This window comes from Terrapene carolina, unplaced genomic scaffold, assembly GCF_002925995.2.
Source record: "Terrapene carolina triunguis isolate 2854851 unplaced genomic scaffold, T_m_triunguis-2.0 Scaffold232, whole genome shotgun sequence".
Taxonomy (NCBI): Eukaryota; Metazoa; Chordata; order Testudines; family Emydidae; genus Terrapene; species Terrapene triunguis.
In genome coordinates this window covers 1,486,561-1,499,931 of record NW_020664583.1, presented here as the reverse complement: position 1 = coordinate 1,499,931, position 13,371 = coordinate 1,486,561, and the positions used below count along the sequence as shown (strand labels likewise).

The 13,371-nt window shown below is 38.6% G+C and overlaps 1 protein-coding gene across 2 annotated transcripts in view; it reads left to right on the top strand.

The window, feature by feature from the left end:
• The window catches only part of PPARG (peroxisome proliferator activated receptor gamma), a 112,125-nt gene extending 110,179 nt beyond the window's left edge, over positions 1 to 1,946 (top strand). For both annotated transcript variants that reach the window (XM_024211982.1, XM_024211981.1), the window contains one exon: positions 1,059 to 1,946. In XM_024211982.1, coding sequence (XP_024067750.1) covers positions 1,059 to 1,306 — 248 coding nt within the window. In that variant the 3' untranslated portion in view covers positions 1,307 to 1,946. The remainder of the gene's footprint in view (positions 1 to 1,058) is intronic.
• The last annotated feature ends 11,425 nt before the right edge of the window (positions 1,947 to 13,371 follow it).

Sequence of the window (13,371 nt, the reverse complement as noted above, 5' to 3'; positions counted from 1 at the left end):
TCTGAAAGCAGCATTGCCCTGCAATGGAATGCTATTACTAAATAAAAAATCATGTATTCAAGTATTCAAGCCCAGATAGACATGGCATATTGGAAGAGAAAAGGGAATATTGGTCTCAGTATTAAAAGCCCGAAAAAAAAGAAGGGCCAGATTCTCCAGTTCCATGTGGTTCCTTTACATAGCTCATGTGCTGAAAGGGTTCGAATTCTAGTTGTTAGTGTCTAAAACAGAATTCCCCTCATGGAGGAGAACTCTCTGCTATCATGAATCCAGTAGAGGCAGCTCCTACACCAGCGCCCCCCCCCCACACACACACACACCCCATCCCTCAGGAAGCAGTGTCACTGATGCAACAATCCTCCATTGGCATAAGATTCCTGAGATCCCCTCTAACTGATGCCGGGGCGGAACCAGGAAACCATAACCAGCTCTCTGAAAGCCCAGTGGAGTATGGACTTGGGGGAGAATTAAGCACAAAATCTTTAAGTCCAGCAAGTTAGAATTATGAAGACACTGTGGCCCAAAATCTGTGGCCCTCATCATTTCTCCCATTGAAGTCACATTTGTGGCTTGACTAGTTTGCTTTTTCAGCAACCATCCAAGTTTTTGTATTACCCTCATCATCATAGGAAGAATCACTTGCAGATTTTAAAGAGGTATCAAACACTAGTAGATCCAGTTGTCTGTATGTTGATGTCCATGGATGAATTACCCAGTGAAGACTTTGATGTCCTTCAAGTGTATCTTATTTACTTACTCTTCCTTCAACAAGGGAATCTGGTGTAGAATATGCATTGCAATGTACTACATACATACCTCTATAACTGTAACTAACCAATGCTTGTACCCTTTCTAAGACTATTTTTCCTTGTGAATGCTTTAATAAGAGGCTGTCTGTTAAAAAAACATAGGAAATCATCAAATAGCATTCAAAAAGTGCAACTTTTAGATAGTGTGTTGGAGAAACCTTTGAGAAAGTGAATGACTGAGGTGTTCTTCTCCAAACCAAAGTTACTATTTTATTCACTAGTTCTTTCCCCCACAATTATTTTTCCTAGATCGCCCCGGTTTGTTGAATGTGAAGCCCATTGAAGATATACAAGACAATTTGCTGCAAGCTTTGGAGCTCCAACTAAAGCTGAATCACCCAGAATCATCACAGCTGTTTGCAAAGTTGCTTCAGAAAATGACGGACCTCAGACAGATTGTAACAGAACATGTGCAGCTGTTGCAAATAATAAAGAAAACGGAGACAGATATGAGTCTTCATCCACTCCTACAAGAAATCTACAAAGACTTGTATTAATGACTACAAAAATTCTAATCCGCTGACATAATGTACGTTCTTCAAATTGCACTATTTCTTTGAGGGAAAACATTACATACCTAAGAAATTACTGTGAAATACCATTTAAAAAAGAGAGAAAGCTTTAGTATAGTAGATGTATTTTATGCATATTGTTTATAAAGACACATTTACAATTTACTTTTAATATTAAAAATGTCTATATCATGAAATTGTTGGCAGTATTTTCAGAATTAATTTTTTAACTATCTTATTTCTTAAACAAAATTGCTTGTCCAATATGTTTAAAACGTCATTGAAGTTGGTTAACTGTGCAGTTAAATTTTCAACTTAAAAATAAAAGTCTTCTTCCTCAAACATGTCTAGAGGAAATCCAAGATACTACATCTGGTTCTATAAGTGAAACTCAAAAGTTAGCAACAAAAACAATGATTGAATCTCAGGTTATTGCAATTCTTCATGAGAACTCAAAAGACTATAGTTATACATACTGGGCCTGATTACATCTGGACCCACTTTAAGACTCTTACACTGCCATCTCCAAATGTAAGTGACATCAGGAAACCACCAGCAGTTTACGACATTTTTAGGAACAAGAAGCCTTTTTAGTTAACTTAGTCCAAGAGCAGTCTATGCTATGCAACTGGGGCTGAGACTTATTTGACATTATGCACCATCATCAAGCAGCATATTCAGCTCAACGTGCTATGTAAAATAGAAATAAAGTAACTTTTATGAACATCAAGCAGGGTTTGGATTTGTTCTTCAAGTCATAAACCCACAATATAATCTCCCATTGTGTTAGTTTGACTTTCAGATGTCAGTGTTTCTTGTTGGGAACATGGAAGTTTTGAGCTGTTCATTACTCATTCGTTTTGTTGTGTGTTGTCCCCAACATGTTAGGTAAGAATACACTGAGGACCAAATTCAGAGGCTAGTTTGATTGAATCTAAGGGAAGCTGCAGTAACTTGCACCTTCTTTTAGTACTTTCAGCATTGAATTCACACTCCCTTAGAGTCAGGCCCAGGAATCAACATACACCCTTAAATGCCATCTGTGACATTGGTCCACAGAGGGAGTCTAGTTGATGTAAGTCTCACTGAGGGGCCAAAAGACTAGAGAGGGATGTTGCAAAAAGAGCAACTAACCGGAAGGCATATGGTAAAATAGGGAGTCGACACCAAATGAGAAACCCTTGTTGTTTTTATTTATATATTACAAAGTATGCCTTAAACTTAGTGAGCCAAGTTCAGAGGTGATGTGTAAGTGGACCAGGAGGGGGCTATAAGTTTGTGTGTGAGTCTTCAGAGTCTAAGCCAGATCTTTACTCATGGGTGAGTTTATTAATGTCATGACTGTTCATGTTATGGGAATGAATAATCCAACAAAAAGGAAAAGAGTATTCTGCTCGCTGACAAAGAATTTTCTGAGTATAATCTATTTATAGGAAACACACTTGAAGAAAAATTATGATAAACACCCGAATACATCTTGGACTCAGCTACCATATCTCTCTCCAGGCCAATCTAATAAAAGAGCAGGGTGGCAATACTTTTTGCTTTTATTGTTTCAGTACAATTTATAAATACAGCAGGCAGATATATTTTAATTCAGAGGTTCTTGAAAAGTAAACTTCTCACCTTGGCCAATGCATATGCTCCAAATCACAGGCAAGCTTTTTTTTTAAATCAGTTTTTTAGTGACTTGGGAAGTTTTATGGAAGGGGATATAATTCTAGGGGGGATTTTAATAAGGTGCTTAATTCCATTTTGGATCAATTGTATGTACACAGAGGTGTTGGGGAGGAGCAAGTGCAAATTTGTTGCATCACTTAGAAAATGAGGATCTGGGAGATGTCTGATGGGAAATGAATCTGGATGTCAGGAACTATACATATTATTCTGCTACTCATGGATCTTATTCCAGGATTGATACGATTTTCATTTCTAGGGTTTTGGCTAATTTGGTCAAAAAAGCTAATCTGGGAGTTATAACTTGGTCTGATCATTCTGCTGCAAGATTGGGACTCAGTAGAAAAACAAAGGGTCTGGTGGTTGAATGGAGCCTTGTTGTATCACCCCCTTATAACCATAAACTGGAAAAAAAATCAGTACTATATAGAATAAAATGATATGAGGGTTCTCTGAGATGCTGGAAAAGCAGTAATGAAGGGAATACCTATAAATAAAATATACCTCAAAAAGATGAGAGCTCTTGAAGAAGATACTTTAGTTAAATAACTTTCTTTTCTGGAAGGAGACATAAATCTATAGGATCTAAAAAAAATGTATAAGAAAATAATTGAAATTAGAGGGAAGATTAAACTGTTACAAACAGGTAAGGCTGAGCAAACATTTAGCTATATTAAACAAAAATATTATGAAAAGGGCAATAAAGCTGATAGGCTTTTAGACAGAAAGTCAAAACAGAAACAGGATACATCAGCCATCCTTCTGATTAGAAATAAAAAGGGATATTTAGTAACTGGCATCAGACAGTTTTCTGAAATGTTTGCTAACTTTTTTCTATACTTTGTATACTTCAGAACATCCAAATCCTGAATTTATAAATAGAGATTTGAGAAATATAAAAATCCTCAGGTCTCAGAGGATGATGTGGCAGCTCTTGATAGGCAAATTACTGCAGAGGAAGCTGAAGATGTAGTTAATAATTTAAAATCCAAGAAAGCTCCAGGTCCCACAGGTTTTCTGGGGAGTATTATAGAGCTCTGAACAAGTGTTGGTCCCTATTTTAACTGAATTGTTTCATGGCATATTACAGAGGAGTAAGATTCCAGATTCATGAAAAGAGGCAAAAATTGTAATCATTCTAAAAGAAAGAAAAGATCTTACCAATTGTGCATCATACAGACCTATTTCTTTAATTAATGTGAATTCTAAAATTTAAGCCAAGGTGCTAGCAAACAGATTAAGTGTCATCTTGTCCAAATGTGTTCACTCGGACCAGTCTGGATTCACTGTTGGCAGGCATCTATCTGATAATATCAGAAGAACTCTGAATTAGATCTATAATGTTAATTCTAGCAATTCTTCCTGTGTGCTGCTTTCTTTGGATACTGAGAAAGCCTTTGACTAGCTGTAGTGGGAGTACCTCAGAAAGATTTTGGAAAGATTTGGTTTTGAAAATCAGTTTTTATAGGGGCATATTGATCCTCTATACTCATCCTTGAGTATCTGTGTTGGTTAATAGTCATCAATCCCCTCCTTTTAATTTGTCTAGGAGTATGAGATAGGGTTGCCCGTTATTCCCCCTACTGTTTGCTTTGGCAATGAAACCATTTACAATAAACATGAGAAATAGCCTCTTGGTAAAGGGCATCAAAATGTCTTGCGGATTAGAACACAAATAGCTTTGTGTGCTGACAATGTCTTATTATATTTGCAGGATCCAGAAAACTTATTAAAAATTATAAAACAGTTGATTTTAGAACTTGGGCAGGTATTAGGTTTCCAAATAAACTATGATAAATCTGAAATTTTAGGAATGAATATTCCTGAAAGGGTCAAAACAACCTGTTGTCAGCTACATAAATTTAAATGGATAAAGGAATCTTTAAAATATTTAGGAATAAGTATTGTGGAGAAACAAATCTTTTTAAGGCAAATTACCCTCCAATGTGGAGTAAAATAATAAAAGACTTGTATGAATGGAACAAATATTAAATTTCTTGGTGAGGTAGGGTAGCCTTGGTAAAGATGAAGGTCCCCCTAAAGTTGTTGTTTTTGTTTCAGTGCAACCCTATAGGTATAGCTGATATGGCATTAAAAACGTGGTAGAATGAGCTATTAAAATTCATATGGAAAACATAAAAAACAAAGGGTGAGTTCTAAAGTTCTGCATAAGCCTATAAAAGCAGAGTGGATTAGCTTTCCCTAATTAGGTTTATTACTATTATTATTATAATTTTATTTTATCATGCATCACAATTAAAATATGTGATCAATTGGGTTAAAAATAGACCATACAAACACTCAGTAAAACTCAAACAAGAGTGGAGCCCAAATTTAGCTATTCATAGTAATTGTTGGGTTAAAAAGAAATTTGCATCACCAAAATCATTCATCCAGATCACCTTAGCAGCTTTGGACAAATTTTCCCGTTGATGAGGCCCTCTCCCTTAGCTACTTTCATTAATCATCAGAATTTTATCCCTAGGAATTATCAAAGTGACTATTCATTCTGGGTAAGAGCTGACATTACTCAATTCAGATAGCTGTTCCTGGTTTCATATTTGAATCATACCAAGATATATGTAATATAAAGAATTTCAAGATCCCATATTTTCAATATTTACAAGTCAAACATTTTATTGTGAAATCTGAATATACTTCTAACCACATTTGCGGAGTTGAACCCAGGAGCAAGTTGGAACAACTTCTAAGGTCTTGTCTTCACTACGAGGGTAAATCGACTTAAATTATGCTGCTCCAGCTATGTGAATAACGTAGCTGGAGTTGACGTAGCTTAGGTCAATTTACCGCAGTGTCTTCACTGCACAGCGTCGATGGGAGACACTCACTGGTCGACTCTTCTCGGAGAGCTGGATTAACAGGGTCGACCGGAGAGTGCTCTGCCGTTGATTTAGCAGGTCTTCACTAGACCTGCTAGATCAATCCCTGCTGCATCAATTGCAGCAGTGTCAGTCTCACCGTAGTGAAGACCAGCCCTGACATATATACAATTTTGATTGAAAAAGATGTTGATAAGAAAACAACCCAGATGAAAAGATGGGAGAGGGATCTGGACAAATAAATTGATCTAGATGAGTGAGTCTCTATAAGGGGAAGGGAATATTCATCTTCAATTTTTGTAGTTCAAATAATTTTTTTATAAATTATAAATTACTTTATAAGTGCCATTTGACTCCAGTTAAGATCCATCATATTTTTGCTACTACGGAGGGGCTCTGCTGGAGGGGTTGCAGGGAAAAGGGGCATACTTGCATATGAGGTGTTTGAGTCCAGGAGTTAGACCGTTTTGAGAGAAAATTATTGGAGAGTCATCTTATGAAAAATGCTAGCTTCCTAAAGATCACCAGACCTGCTTATTTAATGCTCCAGTAAAGGATCTGCATTTTAAATAGAACAACAAATACATTTCTTTTTTATTGTTAGCTAGACTATGTATTGCACAGTACTGGGAAAATGTGACCCCTCCTCCTATGGAATTGTGGTATAGTAAAATACAGACTGTTCATGTAAGGGAAAAGCTTTCACACCAAATACATGAGTGGTTTTCAAACTTTTATATTGGTGACCCTTTTCACATAACAAGCCTCTGAATGCGACCCTCCCCCTTATAAATTCAAAACACTTTTTTATATATTTAACACCATTATAAATCCTGGAGGCAAAGCAAGGTTTGGAGTGGAGACTGACAGCTCACAACTCCCCATGTAAGAACATAAGAATGGCCCTACTGGGTCAGACCAAAGGTCCATCTAGCCCAGTATCCTGTCTTCCGACAGTGGCCAGTGCCAAGTACCCCAGAGGGAATGAACAGAACAGGTAATCATCAAGTGATCCATTCCCTGTCGCTCATTCCCAGCTTCTGGCAAATAGAGGCTAGAGCTTCTGGCAAACAGAGACTAGTCCCATCCACCAGTTTGAGAACCCCTGAAATACATACACAAAAGAAGTCCCAAAAAGAGGATATTTAGAAATTTGGTCACTCTTTCTCACATACTCAGAAGAGGAGGTCTCCTCAGCCAGCAAGACAGAATCTTTAACTATGTTCTTGGAATATTAACCTGATCCTGAACAAGTAATGTACGATGTAGTATGTTAATGTTTTATTGCAACTTGGCCTTGCTAAAAAGTTTTTTTTTTTTTTAAATCGAAGCCAGATCTTCAGCTGGTGTGAATTAGCAGTACTCCAGATATTTCTCTAAGACTCTAAACTGGTATAATTTACATGATGAAGGGGCTGCAAGAATATGTAAATTAGAGCAGTTCAGAGTTCCTTAAAGTCATGGCCCAATCTTGAAAATACTTCCTACCAGCCCCAGTGCTTACTAATGTGGCAGCTATTGAACTATAGCTGGTAGTAAGAATTATGTCCAGCAGGAAGTGCTTGCAGATTTGGATCCTTAGGCTTGAAAATTTGGCCTGAGCGTTAAAATTCACTGATGAGATAGCAAACTCAGTATGAGGTATTGATCAGCTTTGATCTCCACAACTGGCAACAAAATCATCCCTGGTGATTTAAATGTGACTGCCATAAATCAAATGGAATATCGCAAGGGGATTTATGATGACAGTGCTAGATGTTCCCTGCACTGTTCACACCAGGAACATGGTGTTTATTGAGCAGCAGGTTCTAACAGGAATTATATTGTGGTGACGAGAAAGGAAACAGAACGCCAGGTCTGTGGTACTAGCTTCTAAAGCCTCAAGCCAAAAGCCTCCCAGGAAAAAACCTTTCCTGGGGTTTTTATTATAATACTTGCTTTGTTTACAACACTTCTCATTGGTACAAATCTTGCGCATGAAGAAGACCTGCAGTGTACAATTACATAAGATAGCAAACCCATCTCTTGAGCGCGTGAACACCAGCTGCAAGGGTGATGTCAGGTTGCCAATAAGTTTCCCAAATACAGACACTGGGACAAGGTCACTCCTGCCTCGTTGCCAAGGGAACAGTTTGCCATTCTCGTGGGCTGTGATTTGGGAGCAACACATTCCTACATTATATGTTCACCAATTTGTGGCTGTTAAAATTCAAAAGGGAGTTGTGATGGGATGTCCATCCCATACGAGGCCTGAATGGGTTAAGATGGCTAGGAGGGCCAATTAACTGCCCAGGCTACACTTGGAGGAGGAGCCAGGGAGCAGAGATTAATTAGACAAGGCTCAGCTGGACAGGAACAGGTGGGGTCTGTATAAAGCCCAGGATCTGAAAGCAGCTAGGGGCAGCAGTTTGCAGGTAGCCTACGGTTACTCCCTGGGAGAAGGGAGTTTGGGCCAACAAACCCAGAGAAAGGGGGAGAGTGAGAGAGGTAGGAAAGGTTCAGGAGAAAAGCAGCAGGGTATGGAGTAGAGCAGATCTTGGCTGCCTATGAGAGGGCCTCTGAGCTAGAACTTGGATTAGAGGGTGAGCACTGGAGGAGTGGCATGGTCAAAGCAGTGAAGGGAAGACTGCCATTTTGTATAGTGGGCCTTTGATACTTCTGGAAGGGGAGATATGCATAGTGACCTGGCCAGAGGGCCAAGTCATGAAGAAGGAACATCTGGAGTTGCAGAGGATGCAAGAGGATGATAGGAGAAACACATCCAAAGGGGGGCGCAAAGCCCTGCCAGAGTTAATCCCCAGAGGCACCAGGAGGAGATGCCAGTAGTGGTGAATTAACCCTTTCACTGGAATATTCCATTTTTTAAATTGTTTTTCATTGGATGTTTGCTATTTGAAATTTACCTTGTATCACTATAGTGGGAAAACCTCTTTGATCCAAGAATTCATCCCTTCCTGTAGGAGGACATCACATATTAACTGATACAATAGTGGATCTCAGCTAAAAGGCCTCAGACTATATACTTCCCATAAATAATGACACACAGCACAAATTATGGATCTGAAACTGCATTTCTTGTGCAATCCAACCTGATTTCAAAAGGAGTTAGAGGTGTTTGAGTAATGCAAGATCAGTTCTGTCATAAAGAACAACTCTAGGGAAAGTACATAAATAGGCAAAACTGAAACACTATCTGAAAAAAAAACAGTGGAAGAGATGCATTGAAAACAAAATTAAGGTCATGGCTTTGTTACAGGAAAAACACTTGTGTAACCAAAAGCACATTAACTCACATAGCTTCATTTTACTTTATTGCAAATTGGAACGTTTAAGGAAAGTAGTAGTTTACCAGTGGCACTGTTTGAGTAGTTCAGTGTAATATGGATATACAGTACATACATTTTATAGTTGTCCAAAAAGTTTTTTTCAAGCAGTGGGACATATTAATGTTTATGTTAATTATTAGCCATGAAAATGTTCTGATTCTAAACAGTTACATCGTGATTAGGAAACTTTGCCTAAAATACTTTTCTACAGGGATAGGTCTTATGGGAAAAGTGTTCATTTAATGGACAACTGCTATGTACTAATTTAGAATAAATGACTGTAGTGAGGATATGAAAATGTTTTCTCAAAAAATAATGTTTTCTCTTGTGAATTATACTTACAATTTTGGTCTAATTTTAAATAGTTTCTGTTTCTGTGGGGTTTTATACATTAAAGATAAGAAACTTACTAACAGCAGTTTGTAAGTAGGTTGTGATATATTCAGAATTTCCAAAGCTTTGGTGAGTGAGAATCTCCCAAACCATAAATTAACAGTTTGCTTTTTGATCTTGGAGCTATGAAAAACATTTGCAACTCACAATTAGAAATAATCAGCTGATATATGTTTTGCTTCTTAAGGAACTTTACCATGTTTTTGAATTTTTATCTCCTCCTTAATGATCTGTCCAACATATCGTGGCATCTTCAGATTTGATGTGGGAGGATGAGTTTCCATTACTTTCCCATGGATTCTAAAACTATTGAACTGATATTCTGTCTCCTACGTTACCCTCACCTACTTTTTCAGAGAAGAAAATATGAGATCTGATCATGCCGTGGGAAGGCAATGGGACTATTCACATAAATAAGGCTACTTGTGTGAGAAAAGCTTGCAGGAACTGGTTCTGCATTTATGCACATTCAATAACTATCTGTCTAATGTGTTCCTCACCTTTATATCAAGCAAAAATATCAAATTTTTTTTAAACTTTAAAGATCCATATACTCTGGGAAAATAAACTCTGCAGGTAATGTTCATCACTAGCGATTTCTCTAGTAACCACTTCTGAAAATTACCTAAATTGATGATGTAGATGGGACAAAAATACTTTCATCATCATTACAGAAAGTGTGACTGAGATTGTGCTAATCATGGTTTTTATAAATAGTGCTTATTTCACCTGTATGAGCAGCTAAATAGGTTTCAGCACCATGTGTGAGGCTTGTTACTGACAATAGTTATTAATGGATCTTTTTCCTAGTATAGACAGCCCTTTGATAGTCTTCAATATTTGAAGTGTAGCAAAAGGACTTTCTGATAACTTACCTGCAGAAATAATTGTTGCTTATATATCACAGGCACAATCCTGCACGTCCCACTTGGGCAAAGCTGCCATTGACTTCTGTAAACCATTGGTATAGGCAAACACTAAACAATCAGGATTCAGTGTTTGGTTTGCAAAGCTAAACATTGCAATAACAATATGCAAATTTTATTAGGATTCTCTCTTTAAAATAAAAAAAACAAGGTGATGTCTACTCTGTAAGTATTAAGGGTACAAAAATGCTGCAAGAGATCACAACGTCCTTAAGGAAGAAAACAAAACCAATCCCTCTGGCTCAAGTGCTCAAGCATGTGCCTTTCAAGTGGTTGGGATTTACTCTCATGCAGAGGAAAAATTCTGTGCATAGTAATAAACCCTATTCCTACTTCACAGCCCACAGTGGATAAAAACCCAGGTGCCTATCTGCATCTCTAGCTGTATATGGATTGGGAGAGGTAGGAGGGTAAGTGCACTCCTCTACCATATGCTATGTTCTGCACCACTGGATCTGGTGCTGGTAGTAAGGGGCTGGCTCATGAATGGTTAGGTGTGTCAATTTTTTTATTTTGTTGGCTTGGAGGGTTTACAAAATGTGAAGGGGGAAGGGACAATAGCATGTGGTAAAGACTGATCACTAGATGCTAGTGTGCAACATCTAAAACCAAAAATTAGCACATCAAAATCAGGGCCAGCTGGGATAGGCTGTCAAAGCTTCAGCTGTAGTGTAATATATATACAAAAAATCAAGTGCATATATAATATATTTACAGTACATTCCCTCAGTAGGAGCAGTTGCTAGTAGTTGATGGGTGGAATAACTCCAGAGATAACAAATGGTCGCTATATAACTGTTTGGCATAAACAGCATGAGAAGTTGCTATAAAACCTTTCACACGCCTTCTCCACTACAAAGAGGCTGAGCTGGGGGAAAAGCATGAACAAATCCAGCTGAACCCAATACAGCATGTGAAGAAGGTATTGTTGTACTCATTAGCCTGCTTGCTCACCAGAAATGATAAGCAAGGAGCCTGCATCAAGGACTCTGCATAGCACTCGCTTATCCTACAGTAGGATCTGGCCCTTAAAGTGCTGCAGAACTGTGGAGCATTCACAAAGGTAGATGCCCTGACCAACATATGCAGTACACAGCTTAGACACTTTGGATATGTCTACACAGCAATGTAAGCTCAGGGCTAGTAGAACCTGAATTAGCAGACCCTGGGTTTGTAAATTTACACTCATTTGTAATCCCAGATTAGGAATTGTTGAAACCTGGGTCCCAGCCTGGGGCCCCAGTGTCTACATTATATTATGCAGGCCCAAGTCCAACCACCCATATCCCAGACTTCCTAGTGACCTCCCAAAGTGTGGCCGCTTTAGCCCTTTGTTTGTGGTGCAATGTGGAAAAACGTGACTGCCCACCAAACTTAGCTGTCCAGAGGACAAAGAAAATGTCTTCCTGTGGGATTGTTGGATACTTTTGGCGGACTCCAAGTGCTCAAGTATGGTTGCATCTACACTGAAATGCAATAGGGCTTGAACCCTAATTCCTGGCTTGACTAAGGCTTGGACCCTCCACCCCTGTGGGGATCCTGTGACTTTGGGTCCAAGCCCTGGGTTAGCATGATTTGTGTGAAGGCAGAAGGGAGGTTAGGCTTGAGCCTAAATTTGAACTCTGGGTTTACACTGCATTGTAAATATACCCTTAGAAACAAGCTTTAGAACATACATAGTTATTTGTATCACAAAGAACCTAGAGGCTCCAACCAAGATTGAGGCCCCATTGTATTAGGCACTGTGCTGATACATAGCAAAAGATAATCCCTGCCTTGAAGAATTTACAATGTAAGACAAGGCAGACAAAGGGTGGGAAGGGAAAACAGAAGGATGAAGTGAATTGGCTAATGTCACACAGCAGGTCTGTGGTACAACCAGAAACTGAACAAAGGTCCCAGATCAGTGCACTAGCCACTTGACCATGCTGCTCCTTACGGACTTGTAGTTTAATATTTTATAGTAGCTGTCTTGCAGTACATGAATTTAATCACATTTGATTACACAAAAGCTTTCTGAAAGCATAAATCCTGACTCTAGCCAGAAAACAGAGCATTTGAATTGATCTGTTCCCAAAATATAAACAGTGCCTTCAGTTCACAACTTCCTTCCATGACACAATCTTTATATTGTGCCCTGTACAAAATCATTCACTAGAAATAAATTAGTGTATGAATTTAACCATTGCCCTGAGGTTTTGTAGACAGAACTCTGTGGATCCTGTCCTTCAGCCTATACTCAATGTAATAGCGTATGTGCCTTCAGGAGCAGGTCCTTTGAGACATTTATTAATTAATTTGCTTTATTAGACTCAGAAACAACTAACATTAGTTCTTAATTCTGAATCAGGGCAAGCTTCTAAGTGTGATTTTGCTAGCTGAGCATAACGGTCAATTGTGCTTTTAATGAAGAGAGCAAGTGGTAGGACAGAAAGAGAGGCTGCCCCAGCTATGAATGAGAATAGCCATTTTATAGAGGCATGCACACAGTATAACAACTTTCTTTTTAATTATTTAAGATCCCTTACTGTGCTGGAAATGGGCAGCATTTTCCTACCAGTGTCTCTTGGCCAAGAGGAGTATCATTAAATTAAATCATTAATACATTGAATGCAGTTCGCCAACAAGGCTCTCAGCTCTGTGGAAACAAGAGAAAACTGTACTCTCCAGAGGCAGGGGAGGGAAGGAGAACTAAGCAGCATCATTGGTTCTCAAACTGGGAAGAGCTGGCAGGGCAGTAGAGGATCTTGTCCTGCTTGCTGCAATGATGATTAAAGCATTCTGTTGTGTCAGCATATCTTTCGTTTGTTAGTGCTAAATCTCAACTGGCTATATCCTGCCAGATTTGCAAGTGAAGCCTGCCAAGCCATCTCAACAAAAATGCAGCT